Below are 19,558 nucleotides of genomic sequence, written 5' to 3'. Positions count from 1 at the left end.
ACGTCTGAAGTTGCGTTCCCTAAAACGTAATCTCTAGATGCCTCTTCCACGTGCCGAGGCGGCTGATCAGCCTGCCTCGTGCCTGGCACTCAGGGCCAGCGGGCAGCCCCCGAACGGCAGCCAGTGATGCTTTTGGGTCATCCCTCCCTCAGGTGGGCAGCCCCCAACAGAAACCCAAGCGCCTGCGCCTGGTGGTGGATGTGTCTGGCAGCATGTACCGCTTCAACGGGGTGGACGGCCGGCTCAAGCGCTCGATGGAAGCCGTGTGCATGGTCATGGAGGCGTTCGAGAACTATGAGGAGAAGTTCAAGGTAAGGACGTGAACTGAGAGGCATCGGAGGCACAGCTGCCCAGGCATCGGGCCCCGAGTTAGGATGTGAGACGGGGTGGGGATGGGTCACCCAGGGTGGATGAAACCTGCTTCTTCTCATCAGCTCCTCTGTAAGGCCATAACGTACAGACCTAGTGGCTGACTGATTAGGAGAGAAAGATCAAGCCCTGCACTTGGATAGTTGTGTGATGTTCGCCAGGCTTGATTGGGGTGGCGGAGGTGGGGGAACAGGCAAGTAGGGAGTTCCCTTGTGGCACAATGGGTTAAGGACCTGGCACTGCTACAGCTCAGGTCTCTGCTGGGGCATTGGGGTCGACTCCACATGCTACAGCACAGTAAAAATAGAAAAATGAAAATACCAGGCAGTAGAACACACTGTCTTCCAATTTTCAAAGCTCCCCCCATCCCATCCCCCCACCCAGCCCACATCCTGCCCCATCGCCAGCCAGGCAGCCTCCCTGAGGTTCTCAGCACTGCCTCACTCTGCACGCAGGCGAGGTTACACCATCTAACAGATGTCTCCTCAGCTGACTGTGAAGGTGCTCACCGTGCAAGAAACACAGTTTCCCAGGGAAACAACGTCCATTTTGCTCTTGCCCCATGCACTCTGCCTCCTCCTTCAGAGGCCTGAGCGTTGAGAAGGGATCTCCTGCCAGCACGTTACAACCCATCCATCCCTTCTTAATCAGCCATAGGGGCACGGGTGCTTCTGGCCTCAACAAAAAGACAAATCACCTAAACACAGCCACATGCCATGTAACTATTCTCAAAAGTTCCATGGAGGGGGGTTCGTGTTGCGGTGCAGTGGAAATGAATCTGACTAGGATTCATGAGAGGCGGGTTCAATCCCTGGCCTCACTTAGTGGGTCGGGGATCTGGCAGTGCCGTGGGCTGTGGGGTAGGTTGCAGGTGCGGCTTGATCTGGCGTTGCTGTGGCTATGGGTAGGCTGGCAGCTGCAGCTCCGATTTGACCCCTAGCCTGGGAACTTCCATGTGCTGCAGGTGCGGCCCTAAAAAGACAAAATAGAACAGAATAGAATAGCATGGCATAGCATGCCGTGGCATAGCAGAGCATAGCATAGCATAGAATAGAGCATATGGTTCAAATTTACGTACAAAAAAATTCACAAAACAACCTCTTTGAGGAAAAGTGGTACTTAGATGGGTGTCTGGAAGGAGGGAGAAGGGGGGCAGTTAGAACTGGGAAGGATTTAGAATCCTTCCCTACAAATTCCTCATTCTGACCACAGCGTTTGGAGCCCGGGTCACCTCAAAGTTCATTCCCTCCAGTTTCCTCATTCCTCAGACAAGAAATGAGACCTAGAAACGCTAAAGACTGCCCAGTGTCAGAAGGCTAGTTACAGACAGAGTAAAATGGAGCCAGGCTTCTTTGTTTGCCCTTGTTTTGTTTTGTTTTGTTTTGTTTTGTTTTGTTTTGTTTCAGGGCCACACCCACGGCATGTGGAAGTTCCCAGGCTAGGGGTCCAATCGGAGCTATTGCTGCCTGCCTACACCACAGCCATAGCAATTCGGGATCTGAGCTGCATCTGTGACCTACAGCACAGCTCATAGCATCGCCAGATCCTTAACCTACTGAGTGAGGCCAGGGATGGAACATGAGTATCTCATAGATACTAGTTGGGTTCATGACCACTGAGCCACAGTGGGACCTCCCCTTTTTGGTTTCATTTTTAACTTTCCCCTTGATCCCTCAGTTTTTTATTTTGAAAAAATTTATGTCTACAAAAAAATTGAAAGAACTGTAAATTGGGAGTTTCCTGGTGGCACAGCAGGTTAAGATCTGGCATTGTCACTGCTGTGGTGCAGGTTGATTCCTGGCCTGGGAACTTCCCTAGGCTGTGCCATGGGTGTGGACAGAAAAAAAAAAAAAGGTGAAATAAACACCCATATGCCTTTACTTTATGCCTTTACTCAGATTCACTAACTGAGAGTATTTCTCCTCGTTTGCTTTACCTCTATATACTAATACCTCTACCTCTAAATACTAATTTATTATACTTCTGCTAAGAATAAGGACACCCCCTAATATGACCTCCGTACCACTATCTCTTCTAAGGAAATCACCCATAATTTCATAGTATCTCATAATATCTAATCCACATTCACTTTCCCAAGCATCCCAAGGGTCACCATTCTGGGCTATGGAATAGAAACTACTCCAATCCTTTCTAATTATTGTTCCACCTACAATCTGGAAGCCAGTCAAAGTCCTCACCTTCTTCTTTTTTTTTTTTTTTTTTTAATCTTTTCAGGGCTGCACCCGAGGCATATGGCGGTCCCAGGCTAGGGGTCGGATCAGAGCTATAGCTGCCGGCCTACACCACAGCCACAGTGACGCGGGATCCGAGCCACATCTGCAACCTACACCACAGCCCAGGCAACGACGGATCCTTAACCCACTGAGTGATGCCAGGGATCAAACCTGCGTCCTCATGGATGCTGGTCAGATTCGCTTCCACTGAGCCCATGGGAACTCCAAAGTCCTCACGTTCTTTTTGATAAGAATATCTTGTTAGCCTCTTTTAACCGGTAATGGCTGTCTTTCTTACAGCTACCGCGTTACGTTTCATGATGATACCTCTCTTTGTGTGTGTGTGTGTGTGTGTGTGTGTGTCTTTTTGCCATTTTTTGGGCTGCCTCCCGCAGCATATGGAGGTTCCCAGGCTAGGAATCAAATTGGAACTGCAGCCGCTGGCCTACGCCACAGCCACAGCAACGCCAGATCCGAGCCTCATCTGCAACCTACACCCAGGCTCATGCCAACGCCAGATCCTAACCCACTGAGCGAGGCCGGGGATCGAACCCGCAACCTCATGGTTCCTAGTCAGATTCGTTAACCCCTGAGCCACGATGGGAACTCCCTCATGACGTACCTCTCTTAAGAGTCCAGAGCGTTCATCTTGTGGAATATCCCTCATCCAGACTTTGTCTGGCTCTCTTCTCATGGTGCCATTTACCTTGTCTCAATATCCTCTGTATTTCCAGAACTCCGCACCGGTTTCCCCTCACAGCAGATACACTGGAGACTTTATATAATCTTCCCACCGTCCCTGTCGGCATAACCGAGATGTTGGTTGGTCACTGGCTCCCCAGGCTTTGTGGGGCTCACCTTTGCAGAAGGTGGGCAGGCAGTGGAATATGGAGCCTTCTTACCCTTACCTTCTGCGGGAACGTTTTCAGTTCCTGATGAAGTATGTTGAGTTGTAAGTAGTGGTACAAAGTATAAAAGGCACAAAAGACTAAGTGTGAAGAGTGAGGTTCTGCTTCCCTCTTTCGGCTCCCAGTTACCTCCCTGCTGGAGCCCACTATTGATAGGTTTTTCAGCATCTTATCAGAGCTCTTTGATGAATATACAGCAAATGGAAGGGCACCATTCACCCTCTCCTGGATCGTTACACTATATCCTCATAATCCACTCGTTTAATCTCTCTGGATTTTCATTTCCTCATTTGTGAAGAAACGTAGGACTAGGAATGACAAGTGAAAGTATATCATTTACTCAGCAAATATAAAATGATGCAGAGTTCCCGCTATGGCACTGTGGGTTAAGGATCTAGCATCGCCACAGCTGTGGCATAGGTCGCTGGGACCTTCCATATGCCGAGAGTGCAGCCAAAAAAAGGAGAAAAAAAAAAAAAATATATATATATATATATATTTAGTTGTGCATGCATGTGTGCGTGTGTGTTGTGTGTAAAATGATCCATGAACCAAAGACAGTTTTAGGAGCTCCTGATGAAAATTATATATTCTGTCGCCTAGGACAGCACGACCTGTGGTGTCACACATCCAATCCAGCAGTATGCGCTAAGACTCCTCCTCCCCCGTTCCAGGCGGTTCTTAACGTTGTCTTCTGCAGTGATCCCTCTGTTGTAAAGCTGTCTCATCTGTGTTTTGCTCTGAGACCTTTAGAACCACTGGCCTGGCCCAGAGATCTAGACTCTTCCCCACCCGCAGTCTCTCTCTTGGCCTCTGCGTTGTGTTATCTTTGGCTCGAGCGCAGCCCCTGGGCTCTGCATCCTTAGAGTCCAAGTCCAGGAGGCTCCCTGGGAGTCAGCCTCCCCTTTTATTCCACCGTAGCCTGACCCATGCCAAACCGCAGGGACCGTTGAGCAAGAAGGACTGAGAGGGGACAGCCCGCTCAGTGGCAGACCCATTTCAAAGGCATCTGGGGTGTTTTAAGTTCCTCAGAATTGTTCCACCCACTGAATTCAGTTATTCGCAGGAATAGCCTTTACAGGAGGCTTACGACAGGAGCGGCATTTATTTGCTAATGATCAACCTAAACTCCTCGAATCTTCTCATCAGCAGGATTTTTTTATGGTCACACGGCACTCGAGCCCTGGTGTCAAAAGACGAATGGTAATAGTTATGTGACTCATTTCATAGAAGGCAGAACGCATGTTTTTTTTTTACCTTCATTCCAGTTTATTCCTCGTGAGTTCTCCAAATCCCTAGGAATGTTTTCCTGTAACTTTAAAGCAGATCGCCTTTGCAAAAGCCTTAATTGTTTTTCCTCAAAGTATTTAAACTTTTGGTGTAACACCAAAAGTGAGGTGAGTATTTTCCCACTGAGCACGCAAATGGTGACACCAGAAAGTAGATTTATTGAGTTATTGAGAGGTTGGACTTTGGGGCGGGGGGGAACCCTCAAATTTCTTATTTCTATGGAGACATAGAAAGCATGGACTAAGGCCGGATGCTCTTGAAGGCTGTTGGGGGCGAAGGTGTGTGGGCAGCACTTTTTATTCTCTTTTTTTTTTTTTGTCTTTTGTCCTTTTAGGGCCACGCCTGCAGCATATGGAAGTACCCAGGCAAGGGGTCTAATTGGAGCTGTAGCTGCCAGCCTATGCTAGAGCCACAGCAACACCAACTCTGAGCCATGTCTGTGACCTACCCCACAGCTCACGGCAACACCGGATCCTTAACCCACTGAGCAAGGCCAGTGATCGAACCTGCAACCTCATGGTTCCTAGTCGGATTCGTTAACCACTGAGCCACGACGGGAATGCCAGCACTTTTTATTCTTTCCCCTCCATCCCCAGTTCAACCACAATAATTCCACTTTATATTGCTATGGCATGATGTTTCAGAATCTGGGATTTTATGCCAAAAGAAAGAGCTCCACTGTTTAAAAAATTTTTTTGAGGGTTAGAAAACCTAAGAGTTCCCATTTGGCTCAGTGGGTTAAGAACCTGACTAGTGGGCGTTCCTACCGTGGCACAACAGAAACGAATCCGACTAGGAACTGTGAGGTTGTGGGTTCGATCCCTGGCCTTGATCAGTGGGTTAAGGGTCCGGCATTGCCACAGACTATGGTGTAGGTCGAAGATGTGGCTCAGTTCCAGCATTGCTGTGTCTGTGATGTAAGCCCGCAGCTGTAGCTCCAATTCGGCCCCTAGCTGGGAACTTCCAAATGCTACAGGTATGCCCTAAAAAGCAAAACAAACAAAATTAATTTGGAGGTCCGCCATGGCACACTAGGTTTAGAATCGACTGTTCCATCCCTGGCCTGGCACAGCGGGTTAAAGATCTGGCATTGCCACAGTTGCATGTAGGTTGAAGTTGCAGCTGGGGTTCAATCTCTGGCTCGGGAACTCCATATACCATGCATGTGGCCATAAAAGCCAACCAACCAAACAAACAAACTGGGCTCAGCATCTATAATTCACCTTTTCCCAATGTCTCAGGCATTAGGAATGTTTAACTTTTTTTTTTTTTTTTTTTGGCCACACCCACAGCATGTGAAGTTCCTGGGCCAGGGATCAACCCACGCCACAGCAGCGAACCTGAGCCACTGCATTGACCAATGCCAGACCCTTAACCCACCCACCACCAGGGAACTCCTCACATGTTTAGAAATGGAAATTAGTCACCCTATCAGTCTCAGGCTTGGAATAAATTTGTATTGCTGCATGACCAAAGAAGAGTATACAGGCTTCTCTGACTCCATTCAAAGTTAAATATGAATTCAGAATTGACTCAATCATAGAATGATTCAAAAAGCCTAAGTAGAGATTGGGAGGGGGCAGAGGACAGGGAGTAGTGAAGCACTGAATTTAGATCAGAGGTTTGGATACCATGTCTGCCATCTCTAGATTGCTGACCTTAAGACTGTTAATCTCTCCGAGCATCAATTTTTTTTTTTTTTTATTTTTTTTTTTTTTTTATTTTTATTTATTTATTATTATTTTATTTTCCCACTGTACAGCAAGGGGGTCAGGTTATCCTTACATGTATACATTACAATTACATTTTTCCCCCACCCTTTCTTCTGTTGCAACATGAGTATCTAGACATAGTTCTCAATGCTATTCAATTTTTAATTTGGGAAATGACGTTAATAACACCCACCCCCTAAGGATCCAGCATTGGCCTGAGCTATAGTGTAGGTTGCAGACACGATTCATATCCCAAGTTGCTGTGGCTGTGGTGTAGACCGGCAGCTGTAGCTCTGATTGGACCCCTAGCCACAGGTGCAGCCCTTAAAAAAAAAAAAAAAATTTAACACCCACCTCCAAAGGTGTGGAGAGAAAGAAACCAAATGAAATGAGATCTACAGAGGCCCTCTGTAAAGCATAAAGACCAGTACAGAGATCCCACTGTGGCTCAGTGAGTTATGAACCTGGCTAGGATCCATGCGGATGCGGTGGGTTGGATCCCTGGCCTTGCTCCGTGGATGAAGGATCTGGCCTTGCCACAAACTTCAGCATAGGTCACAGATGCAGCTCAGATCCCGAGGTGCTGTGGCTGTGGCGTGGGCTGGGGCTGGAGGCTGCAGCTCGGATTGACCCCTGGCCTAGGAACTTACATATGCCACACGTATAGCCCTGAAAGAAAAAAAAAAAAAAAAAGACCAGTAAAAACATTGACATTATACTCATTAAATGTATTTTCCTATCCTTTCAATGACTCTCTGAGGTTATATAAAACAGATGATCCCTACTTGTCCGAGAGGTTAAGTGATTTTCAAGCATACAATATTAGAGGCCATCGAAACCAGCATTATTTATAAGGAGAATTAAGATGGGGGGGGTAGGTGACTTGTAAATGTCAGAGCTAAGTCTAGAATTTTTGACCTTTCGAACATTTTTCTCTTTACCTTCACATCTATATGAAGAAAGGTTAGGTAACTTATACTATCGATATTACCTGACAGCCTAGAGTTCTTTCTTTTTTCTTTTCTTTTCTTTTTTTTTTTTTTTTTTTTTTTTTTTGTTCTTTTGTCTTTTTAGGACCACACCTGAGGCATTTAGAGGTTCCCAGGTTAGGGGTTGAATCAGAGCTGTAGCCACCAGGCTATACCACAGTCATGGCAACAATGGATCCGAGCCGTGTCTTCGACCTATACCACAGCTCATGACAACACTGAATCCTAAACCCACTGAGTGGGGCCAGGGATCAAACCTGCAACCTCATGGTTCCTAGTCGGATTCATTTCCGCTGAGCCACGATGGGAACTCCCGGCTTTTTTTTTTTTTTTTTTTTAGGGCTACACCTGTGGCATATGGAGGTTCCCAGGCTAGGGAATCAAATCAGAGCTGTAGCCACTGGCCTACACCACAGGATCCGAGCCGCATCTGTGATCTACATCCCAGCTCACCGCAACGCTGCATCCTTAACTCACTGAGCAAGGCCAGGGATCGAATCTGCCTCCTCATGGATCCTAGTTAGATTCATTTCCACAGAGCCACGACAGGAACTCCCACCCTAGAGTTCTGTTGGCACATCTCTTGACCTTTTAAATCATACATTTATCTTCTAATCCTTTGCTGCTGGCCGTCAACAGTGCCACCTGAGAATGGTGTGTTGGTATGTCTAGAAGATTAGAATTTCACACATCATCAGGCTTCCGAAATAGCCTCAGATGGGTACCTCTTACCTCCTTACGCATCTCATAGCTGTGTAATAAAGCATAATTCCTCCCAAGGTTAGCAAATGATTATCCTTCCCAATAGAAATTTAAACACAAATCTTACTCATAAAAATGCTAGTAGCTCCTGATTCTAAGCAAATCTCTCTTTGCCATCTAAGTATTACAAATCAGCCTCCCAATTTCATGATAAATCTTTGTGTTTTGGACTGAAACTCAGCATGCATTTGTTTTCATTTTTTGTTTGTTTGCTTGTTTTTGTCCTTTTGCCATTTCTTGGGCCGCTTCCACGGCATATGGAGGTTCCCAGGCTAGGGGTCCAATCGGAGCCATAGCCACCGGCCTACGCCAGAGCCACAGCAACGCTGGATCCGAGCCGTGTCTGTGACCTACACCACAGCTCACAGCAACGCTGGATCATTAACCCACTGAGCAAGGCCAGGGATCGAACCCGAAACCTCATGATTCCTAGTCGGATTCGTTAACCACTGCGCCATGACGGGAACTCCTGTTTTCATTTATTATACCTTTCTCTACATGCTTGAGATTTCTCAAAAGAAAATATAGCAAAGGGGCATTTAAACAAGTCTCTAAAGCAAAAAAAAAAAAGTATTAAAATCTGTTCTCTTTTTGAGGCTTTTCTTTACTGCTCTGGTTTCATGTTTATGTTGGACGTTGACTATAAGACTTCACAGAGATTTAAGGGATGCTCTGAAAAGTGGAGAAAAATATGACCGTAAAAATGCTGAGCTACTCGGAAGAAGTTATGATCTAAATGTTAGGCAGTTGATAACGACAGTGGGGTTCTTGTTTAGTGACTCTTATGATCCCTCCCTGGAAGCAAGCCTGATACCTGGTCAGGTCTGATTTGACAGCCGTCTTGGCAGGAAGCAGGCCGGGTGAATGGCAGGATCAGGAGTCAGAAACAGAGGAGTTTCCTGGTGGCTCCAAGAGTTAAGGATCTGGAGGGGTGGTGGTAGGAGTCGGGGGTCAATCCCTGACACAGGAACTTCTGCATGCCTCAGGTGAGGCCCCAAAAATAAATACATAAAGGGGGTTAGAAACAGAAATGAACGAGCTTATGCACTTTTTCCTCTACCCCAGTTCTGAAGATCAGTGAATTACTCTCTGTGAGATGTGTAGGGATCCATACTCTGCAGATACTAGGTAATATGACAAAGAGGAATTGTTTTTAATGGAAGCTTAGAACGATCTATAGTAACCAGGAAATGCTCCACATTTGACGGACTTTGAATTCTTCGCAAGCATTTTATTTACTTGGGGCGCAGAAGAGTCCCCAGGCCCATCTGGAAGATGAGAACCAGAGCCTGCACACCATGGAATAAGCCCCATCCTGTCCTTCACGTGTCTCTTCTCAGCCTCTGCAATACTAACTGGGCACTTTACTAGCTAGTATTGCAGTATTTACTAACTTCACTACTAACCAGACAGCTCTGCAAAGGGCACTTTCTTCGCTGCATGCGAAGAAGTTTTTATCTCACTTGCCTGAAAAAGTATAGGATGCTTTTTTTCCTCCTGGGCAGATAATTAAATGGTAGGTGATAGATCAATCGAATGGTAGACAGGTTGGTAACTAATCAATCAAATGGTAGACAGGTTGGTAACTAATCAATCGAATAGTAGACAGGTTGGTAACTAACATGTTTCTAGAGCTGTTTAATCAGTATCGGGTTTTGATAAAGAACATCTAACTACTCATTTGACTGCCTTTTGTTTTTTGTTTTTTTTTTTTGTTTGTTTGTTTTTTTAATGTGGAGGTTCCCAGGCTCAGGGTTGAATCAGAGCTGAAGCTGCCAGCCTACATCGCAGCCACAGCTATGCCAGCTTTGAGCCACATCTGTGACCTATACTACAGCTCCCAGCAATGCCAGGTCCTTAACCCACTGAACGAGGCCAGGGATCGAACCCTCATCCTCACGGATACTAGCTGGGTTCATTACTGCTGAGCCACAAGGGGAACTTCCAGGAAAGGAAAGCTTCTTCATGCCCCAATTTGATTGCAAAAGCTCTTAAAGCATTTCAACAGTAATCACACCGCGCATACTCATAGGTCCTAAAATGCATTAAGATGAATGAGCTACAGTCTTGCCTTCAGAGAACCCACACATTTAAAAGGAATAGACTTGAAAAGAAATCATTGCCTTCCCCTAAAGTATACCTAAAGTAGTATTTTGCACCTGGTATGTGTTCAAAAATAGCTATTGCTTAATGGTCAGTCGGTGAATAGACGGCAGTGAATCTTAAGCATTTTGACCCATAGTATTCCGAGTACTCCCTCCAATCTTTTGTCTCAGACCCACACCCAGAATTTTCTTTGCAGGTCCCGTCGTTGCTCAGATACTCTGAGGTCTATTCGAACCTTCATATCAGCATCAAAAAAATCCTTTGAGGGAGATGGGAGGAGAAAGGAGAATTTAGGGGCAAACCCCACCATTGCAGAGGGCCACCTTGTCCCAGTTATAGCTGTCTCAGATCTCAAATGCCTTTCGAGATTCTGTAAGAACGTTACACCCCCTCTCTCAACTCCAGCCTTTTGTCCACAGACAGGACTTTCCCGTGTGCACACTGAGATAGGGAATTTAAAAGGTATTTCCTAAACTAAAAAATATATGTCATGCACCATTGAAAGTAGAAAAGCAGATTGTAAAATCACACGGTCATCATTCTCCATCAGTTAAAAAGAATGTTGATACAAATATACATGTGTGTGAATGTGTAACCCCTTACACGTCTCTTGAAAGGAAATTCAAGCCTAGAAACTTATACAAGAAAACAGTAACAGAGTGATGGGATGATGGCTAATTTTTACTTTCTTTTTGTGCGTTTCTATAATTTCTATAGTGCCTATGTTTCACTTTCTTGTTCAGAAAAAAAAAAACTATGTGGAGATTTCCCATTGTGGCGCAGCAGAAACAAATCCAACTAGTATCCATGAGGATGTGGGTTCGATCCCTGGCTTTGCTCAGTAGGTTAAGGATCTGGCATTGCCATGAGCGGTGGTGTAGGTCACAGATGTGGCTTGGATCCCAAGTTGCTGTGGCTGTAGTGTAGGCTGGCAGCTGTAGCTCTGATTCAACCCCTAGCTGGGAATTTCCATATGCCTTGGACACGGCCCTAAAAAAAAAAAAAAAAAAAAAAATAAAAAAAAAAAAAAGAAAGAAAGAAAGAAAGAAAGCGTGTGTATTAGTTTTCTATTGCTGTGTAACAAGTTACCAAAAATTGTTTCTTAAAGCAATGCCTGTTTACTAAGTTGTAGTTGTGTAGTTCAGAAGTCCAGGCAGACTCATCCGAGTGCTCTGCTTGGGGTCTCATAAGGCTGAAAGCAGGATGTCAGCCAGGCAGGTGCTTACTTGAAGGCTCTGGGGAGGGATCTGCTTCCAAGCCCATTCAGGTTGTTGGCAGGATTCAGTTCCTTGTAATCGTAGAACTGAGGTCCCTGTTTCCATGCTGGCTCCCAGGCAGGGTTGCTCCTCGATGCGACTCTTGGGGGCTTGCCCTGTGATCCCCCGCTCCCATCTCAGCCACAGATAACTCCACATGTCAGATCCCACCGAAGTTCAAATTTCTCTGTCTTTCCCTTCTACGATCAGCCAGAAGGAGGAAAAAGAGAAAAGTAAAAATAAATAAATAAATAACAATAAAAACTCTATTTTGGGAAATGCTATAAAATTGGGTTGTGATGATCATTGTACAACTATAAATGTAATAAAATTTATTGAGTTAAAAAAAAAACTTTATTTGTTAAGGGCTCGTATGATTAAATTAGACCCACCTAGATATTCTCTATTTCAATCAAGCCAAAGCCGACTGATTACTAACCTTAATTACATCTGAAAAATCCCTGTTGCCTCATAACATAACATAATCATGAGTGATATGCCAAAATATTCACAGGTCCTGCCCACACTTAAAGGGAGAAGATTACAGGGCTATATATACCAGGGCAACAGGACTCCTGGGGGCTACCTTAGAATTCTGCCTACCACAGTGTGTGTGTGTGTGTGTGTGTGTGTGTGTGTGTGTGTGTGTGAGAACTCTCCCCCGAAAGTTAAGAATGGAATCCTTGAGTGGTCCCTGAAGCCTTCATCATCCTTTCTACCTTCTGCTGGAAAGCAGACAGCACATCTGGTCATCCACAGGGATGGACCAGAAGTGAAAGAGCCTGGTACATCTTTGCTTTTGTTGCTAAGCACACATGCGTCTCTCTGCACTTCTCCGTGGCCCTGTGCTGAGCAATTCTGAGCAACAGCAAACCAAAGATTTGGAGCCTCCTAGGTCCAATGACAGTTCTTTAGTAGATGAAGGCTTCTAATTTTGATTCTCTTGCCTATAGTATGACATCGCTGGACACTCTGGAGATGGCTACAACATTGATCTGGTTCCAATTAACAAAATCCCCAAGGACAATAAGCAAAGACTAGAAATTCTGAAGGTAAGTGCATTCAATTACCTCTATAGCGTGAAAACTTCCACCAGGTTAGGTAAAGTCTTCTGGTCACTGAAAAGAGTCACTGAAGAAGCAACTGTTATAGGAATGAAAAAATCTTCTTTCTTTTCTTTCTTTCTTTCTTGCCTTTTTTCCTTCCTTCCTTCTTTCTTTCTTTATTTCTTTTCTTCTTTCTTTCTTTTAGGGTTGCACCCATGGCACATGGAGGTTCCCAGGCTAGGGGTCGAATTGGACCTACAGCTGCCGGCCTGCACCACAGCTCACAGCAACGCCGGATCTTTAACCCACTGGGTGAGGCCAGGGATGGAAGCTGTGTCCTCATGGATGCTGGTCAGATTCGTTTCCGCTGAGCCACAACGGGAACTCTGAAAAAGACTTTCTGTTTCACAAACATTTAAGCATTAAATGGAGAAAGCACTTATCGTGCCTAAATTCCTTTTCTACACCCTACAAAATTTAAACTCTCTTCCTACATATGTTCAGGGTTTTATTGAGATTCTACAACCTGAGTCTCCATCTATAGCCTATACAATTCTTCTCAGCTCACATATAGATAGATAGATAGATAGATAGATAGATAGATAGACAGAGCGATTGATCGATCGATCGATCTATATATATCAGAAGGAAAAGAATGACTCTTTTTAGAGTACTCTCTAACCCCAACTGTATGTGTATCTTACTATTTTCTAACAATGAACTCGGTATAAGAACACACTTATATCTACTGTAGAAACATACTCACCATGATTTTAAAGTAAATTTCCTCCATTGCTGTTGATATGAGTACAGTGTTTAGTATTAGAACTTTGTTCTGGCGTTCCCGTCGTGGCGCAGCAGAAACAAATCCAACTAGAAACCATGAGGTTGCGGGTTCAATCCCTGGCTTCGCTCAGTGGGTTAAGGATCCGGCATTGCCATGAGCTATGGTGTAAATTCACAGACGTGGCTCGGATCCGGCATTGCTGTGGCTATGGCTGTGGTGTAGGCTGGTGGCTACAGCTCCTAGCCTGGGAACCTCCATATGCTGCATGCGCGGTCCTAAAAAGACAAAAAGGAAAAGAACTTTGTTCCCTGAAAACTCAGCCCATCCCTTATTTTTCTCCTGTGTCATCTCCATTCTCTAGTGTGATACCAAATTTCATATTTTCTCACACCTTCTCCCTTTAAATGGCAGCTGGAGCTTTAAAAATCTGTGCCAACAGGGATAGTTTGGGAACAACTTCTTGTTTTAAAAATTTTCCTTAAGCGAAAGTCTTATCCAGATAGCACTCATCCAGATATCACTTATCCAGAAAATTTATGTCTCTCTTTTTTTTTTTTGTCTTTTTGCTTTTAGAAAGGGCCACTTCCCACAGCATATGGAGATTCCCAGGCTAGGGGTGTAATCAGAGCTGCAGCCGCCGGCTTATGCCAGAGCCACAGCAACGCCACATCTGAGCCGTGTCTGCGACCTACACCACAGCTCATGGCAACACCGGATGCTTAACCCACTGAGTGAGTCCAGGGATCAAACCCGTGACCTCATGGTTCCTAGTCAGATTCATTAACCACTGAGCCACGATGGGAACTCCTGCGTTATGTCTCTTGATTCTTGCCAACAAGCACCACGGATTTGGAAGTGCAGGTAATTGGGAAGTGCTGCAGTGGTGCCGGATAGAGCCAGCGGAGGCAGGCAGTCTGGCGTCTTACAAATTTATTAAAACGAAAGTACATTTTCAGAGAGCGAGGGAGGACTCAAGAGCCTGCATGCGAGCTCTGTGGTTAAACAAGAGGCCTAATTCCCTTCACAGTTGTTTTTATATCCCCATGACGCAGACCTGAGTGGAGACCCAATTTTTCCTGCCCCAGCCCCCTGTGGGCTGAGTGCTGTTTGATCTCTGTACGAGGCATATTTGATCTGATTGGTCGTGGGCAGGATGCCTTATTTGCATAAGGAACAGGTTATATAGAGGTGGGTGAGGGATGGGCCACCTGGCTTCTCTGTAGGGCATGAGCAGCCCAGGCAGGTCAAGGTCGGGGAGGGGGCACTGCAGTGAGACAGGGCCAGAGGCTTTGGGGGTTCATCCCCTCAAAGGGGACTTAAAGCCTATAACAGACTGTGCACATCTAAGGTGCAAATTAAATAGAACTTGCTCAGAGTATCTGCGCTTTCTCATTGTCCATAGAAAAATCATTGCGCTTGTTCTAAAGGGAGTTTCTCATTCATAGCTTTTGTCTCTGATCCCAGACAATGCACGCCCACGCTCAGTTCTGCATGAGTGGGGACCACACGTTAGAGGGGACAAAACATGCCATCAAGGACATCGTCAAAGAGGAAGCTGATGAGTACTTTGTCATAGTCTTGAGTGATGCCAACCTGTCACGCTATGGAATACATCCTGCCAAGTTTGCCCAGATCCTGACAAGCAACCCCCAAGTAAATGCTTTCGCCATTTTTATTGGATCTTTAGGTGATCAAGCAACCAGGTAAGTGTCATCTCAGGCTACTTGAGTACCTGACACATGTCATTTCATGGGCTTCCCCTTCTCGGAGGTGGCAATGCTGGCGGGGTGGTGGGGTTGGCAGGGAGGGACAGAAACAAGAGTTGCCACCCTCAAGCAGCTGACAGTCCAGGGAATGGGAGCCTCTGGCTTCTGTTTGGATGAGCAGGACAACTTTAAGTTACTTTTTCAGTTTGTATTTAAACTTACTACCAACACCATAAATCACAAACTGATTTGTCCACCAGTAAATTACCCAGCGTTTTATACAGGTTGCCCTTTTCATCAAGGCGGCAAGCTCAGTTCTGTTCACTTCGTGCTCAAATCAAACTTAGAATAATGAACATTTACTATTTCTCTCCCATCAGAGGTTGGGTGTGTGTGTCTATATATTGCATGTAGACATACGCACACGTATTTGCAAAAAGTATGTATGTGTGTCCACCTACATCCAGATACGTATATAGACATAGACAATCTTCCTTCTTACACTTCTCCCTTCTTGTATGTCTGCATCCGTAGTAAGATGCTACACTAAATAGGCTGAATCATCTGGAGAGAAATGTTTGGGCAGATAATAAATACCATCACGGATCACTATCTGAAAGGCGCGCTCATGGCTTTTCTCTGCTTGTAGTCCTTGTAAGAAGTGGAAAACATACATGAAACTATATCTCCTCAAAAAAAAAAAAAAAAAATCCTGCCTAAACCACCAATGGCCATGTGCCTTTAGTTATGCCACCTCTTTTTTTTTTTTTTTTTTTTTTTTGTCTTTTGTCTTTTTAGGGCCACACCCGTGGCATATGGAGGTTCCCAGGCTGCGGGTCGAATCGGAGCTGCAGCTACCAGCCTATGCCACAGCCACAACAACGCCGGATCCCTGACCCACTAAGTGAGGCCAGGGATCAAACCCAAGTCCTCGTGGATACTAGTCAGGTTTGTTTCCACTGAGCCACGACAGGAACTCCATATGCCACCTCTTTCTACCTGCCACCTGTACTGAGTGCCCTATACAGGAGTTCCCACTGTGGCACAACAGAATCTGTGGTGTCTCTGAAGTGCCAGGACACCAGTTTGATCCCTCGCCTGGCACAGTGGGTTAAAGGATCTAGCATTGCCACAGCTGCAGTGTCGTTTACAACTGCAGCTCAGATCTGATCCCTGGCCCCGGAACTTCCATATGCCTCAGACAGCCAAAAAAGAAAAAAGAAAAAAAAGGAGAGAGAGAGAGTCCTATACAGACTAGGAGATGTTTTGGTGTCCAGAATGCTGACATTTTTTTCTCTTTCTGTACCCTTTGCCTTGCTGCAGGATTGCAGAGTATGTTTAAGAACAGACTTAATAGCATATAATTACAGTCACGTTATTACAACTGCCTTGGCATTTTTCTCAGTCGTGCATGTCAGCCTCTTCTAGAACTTCCCTATCCTCGAACACAAACCCTGCCTTTTCCGCTTAGATTTGACTCCAGGACCTGCCCGGGATTCATCAGCCGGCAAGCTCAACAAATACTGGTTGAGCTGAAATAGCTATTTCGTCTTTCTAGTGAACAGATCCTGTTTGACTACTTAAGAAAGCACAATAATACCCTTGTGGTTTCCTAGGGAAAGGATCCAACATCCACTGGCCAAAGATATGCTGCAGAATTCGCTGGTCTGCGGGGCATGCCAAATGGATGATACTGCCCAGGATGGCTGACTTTGATTAAATGTCATTCCAAAACCAAACGCTGTTGGCACAGTGAAAGGAGGCGTTCTTTTGGATAGAACTGCGTCTTGGACTTTTACTGCCTCCCCCAATGTCCCTTTGTTCCAAATGATAAATTGGCATTTAAAAAAATTACCATAAGCCTGTATAACCTCAATGTCATCAAAGCAGCAATTGCATCAGTCAGATTACATTTCTTTTTGTATGATGAGGGGGATGGGGGAGTGAGTGAGAGGAAGAGAGAGAACCACTTGGGATCTGGCTGGGCAACGTTTTCCAAGGCCTGTTTTCTAGGGCAGGAAAAGCAGTTAAAAGTACAGTGTGAGCCCAACAGATTCGCTGGCCCCAGGTGAGCTCATCCCAGATTGCTCCCTAGAGCTCCGTTCGATCAAGGGAGTCGAAAATACCAGGAAATGACAGTCATCCAAGGGAGAACATTTTTTTCTTTGCAAATTCGCTGATTTGCTCACTGAAAAGACCTTTCTTTCAATGCACTGCTTTCCTCCTGTCTCTCCCAGTAGCTCTTCCAAGCCTTTCGTTGCCTAGTAACAGCCGATTCCACCACCATCACTGGCAGAGGCAGGGTATTAAAAAGTAAAGACTTCCTCTGCTAAGAAACCTCTCAGATGCTGCGGTTTGCAGGGGCCAGAGGTAGAAGGGGAGCCCTGATTTGCAATGGTAATCGTCTTTCATCCCCCACCCCACAGGCTTCAGAGGACTCTACCAGCTGGCCGGTCTTTCGTTGCCATGGATACCAAGGACATCCCCCAGATTTTACAGCAGATTTTCACCTCCACCATGTTGTCTGGTGTTTAAGAAGCACCCTTTATCCCCCGATGACCCTGGGGTTTGGAATAAGATAGGAAGAAAGAGCATTTGGAAGAAAAGAAAGCATCTCTAAAGGGCCCCCCGTGTGATGACTGGACAGTTCTGGCATTTCTGGGCCTTCCTGCGCTTGCTCTGTAATCAGAATTCAAAGAAGCAACCAGCGTGAGGCTCATGAAAGGAAATCTCCAACCACTGGTGGATTTACAAGTCATTAGAAGCAGCGAGTCGACCTGCATTTAATGAAAAGTCCGCGTTAAAAGAAGGTGGCTTGAGAACCATGGTGCGTGGCCTGTGTCCAAAAACCTGAAGGAGAGAGGGAGGGCACCTTGGTTTTGCCTTAACAAGATCATTTGTGATCACCTAGGATAAAAAAGGACCCCAGCCAACGAAGGCTGGGACACCACCTTCTGACACGAAAATCCAGGTCTGTGCAAAACCACGCAACCGGCTTCTGTTGGATAATTATTTTTATTTCCCCTCCCCTGCTCTGTCGGGCCCAACAATGACTTTATAGTTTAACTCACTGAAAAGTCCTTTCAACCGCAGTATTTTATAAAAGGATGGGTTTTCTCAGTAATTGCATTTCCTTAGCCCAAACCGAAAGGAATCAAAAGATCCTAGGATGGCTTCCTTTCCCACATTACTTTTAAAAGCCTTCTTAAGTAATAAAGAGCCAGTGTCCTATTCTGCCTGCTGCTGGGAATGGAAGGATAAGGGGCATCTGGCCTTGAGTTTCCTGTTTCTTCTCCTTCGGTGCTTCCGAAAAGATTCACTCTACTCCGTGTTGGTGTCTAAAATAGAATGCTCCAAATAGCAAGTGCTCAGGTTTTTACTGAAAGGGAGTTACTGTGGTGGCACAGGGGAAGCAAATCCGACTAGTATCCATGAGGATACAGGTTCGATCCCTGGCCTCGCTCAGTGGGTTAAGGATCCAGCATTGCCGAGAGCTGTGGTGTCGGTCGCAGACCCAGCTCAGATCCTTTGTTGCCATGGCTATGTTGTAGGCTGACAGCTGCAGCTCGGCTTCAACCCCTAACCTGGGAACCTCCATATGCTGCGGGTGCAGCCCTAAAAAGCAAAAAAGAAGAAGAAATGAAATCAATTAGATTTCCAGGGCAGTTTTGCCCAGCGAGATCGCACGGCTTGTCTTCTTTCTCCAGATAGATGCTTGCTCTGTGTGTTTGAATCATCCAATCATGCAAACAGTTTCAATCCAGTTAAACCTTTAAAAATCCAATTTAAACCTTTAAAAATGCAACTGCATTAATGACAGCAAAACAACAGTTACCATGTACCAGGTATGCTAAGTGATTTTTTTTTTTTTTTTTTTTTTTTTTTTTTTTTTTTTTTTAGGGCTGCACCCTGGGCATATGGAGGTTCCCAGGCTAAGGGTTGAATTGGAGCTACTGCTGCCGGCCTACACCACATCCACAGCAACGGGGGATCCGAGCCTCATCTGCGGTACACCACAGCTCACAGCAACACCGGATCCTTAACCCACTGAGCAAGGCCAGGGATAGAACCCGCAACCTCAGGGTTCCTAGTCAGATGGGTTAACCACTGTGCCATGATGGGAACGCCTATGCTAAGTGATTTTATATTATTCCATTGAATCCTCACAACCATGCATATGAAATAGGTGTTTTTACCTCATTTGACAGATAAGGAAAGTGAGCTTCAGAGAACTTAAGTCACATTTCCAAGATCCCCAGCACTTGGTTAATGACTCATTGTACTATTAACATTCTCATTTTACAGTCAGGAAACTCTGCTTAGAGAAGTTCAAGAAAATAACTAAGGAAGTTCCCTGGTGGCCTAGTGGTTTAGGATTCAGTGCCTCCACCGC

General features: G+C 45.5%; 1 protein-coding gene across 1 annotated transcript; it reads left to right on the top strand.

The window, feature by feature from the left end:
- The first annotated feature begins 24 nt into the window (after positions 1-24).
- Positions 25-18,449, top strand: LOC110258799 (von Willebrand factor A domain-containing protein 8-like). The gene is made up of 4 exons (XM_021082067.1): positions 25-311; positions 12,580-12,678; positions 14,924-15,162; positions 17,592-18,449. The coding sequence occupies exons 1-4, from the start codon at positions 213-215 to the stop codon at positions 17,698-17,700; spliced, it is 546 nt and encodes a 181-aa protein (XP_020937726.1). The 5' UTR covers positions 25-212; the 3' UTR covers positions 17,701-18,449.
- Positions 18,450-19,558: the final 1,109 nt, after the last annotated feature.

Source organism: Sus scrofa, unplaced genomic scaffold (genome assembly GCF_000003025.6).
Source record: "Sus scrofa isolate TJ Tabasco breed Duroc unplaced genomic scaffold, Sscrofa11.1 Contig450, whole genome shotgun sequence".
Taxonomy (NCBI): domain Eukaryota; kingdom Metazoa; phylum Chordata; class Mammalia; order Artiodactyla; family Suidae; genus Sus; species Sus scrofa.
The sequence above is the reverse complement of the archived record's forward strand: the minus strand, read 5'-3'. Positions and strand labels throughout refer to the sequence as shown.

Excerpts from the sequence above, each read along its gene's own strand:
- LOC110258799 (XM_021082067.1), top strand. The coding sequence starts at position 213 with ATGTACCGCTTCAACGGGGTGGACGGCCGGCTCAAGCGCTCGATGGAA. Across the intron at positions 12,679-14,923 it reads AAAGACTAGAAATTCTGAAG|ACAATGCACGCCCACGCTCA; the intron begins GTAAGTGCATTC and ends CTCTGATCCCAG. Across the intron at positions 15,163-17,591 it reads TTAGGTGATCAAGCAACCAG|GCTTCAGAGGACTCTACCAG; the intron begins GTAAGTGTCATC and ends CCCACCCCACAG.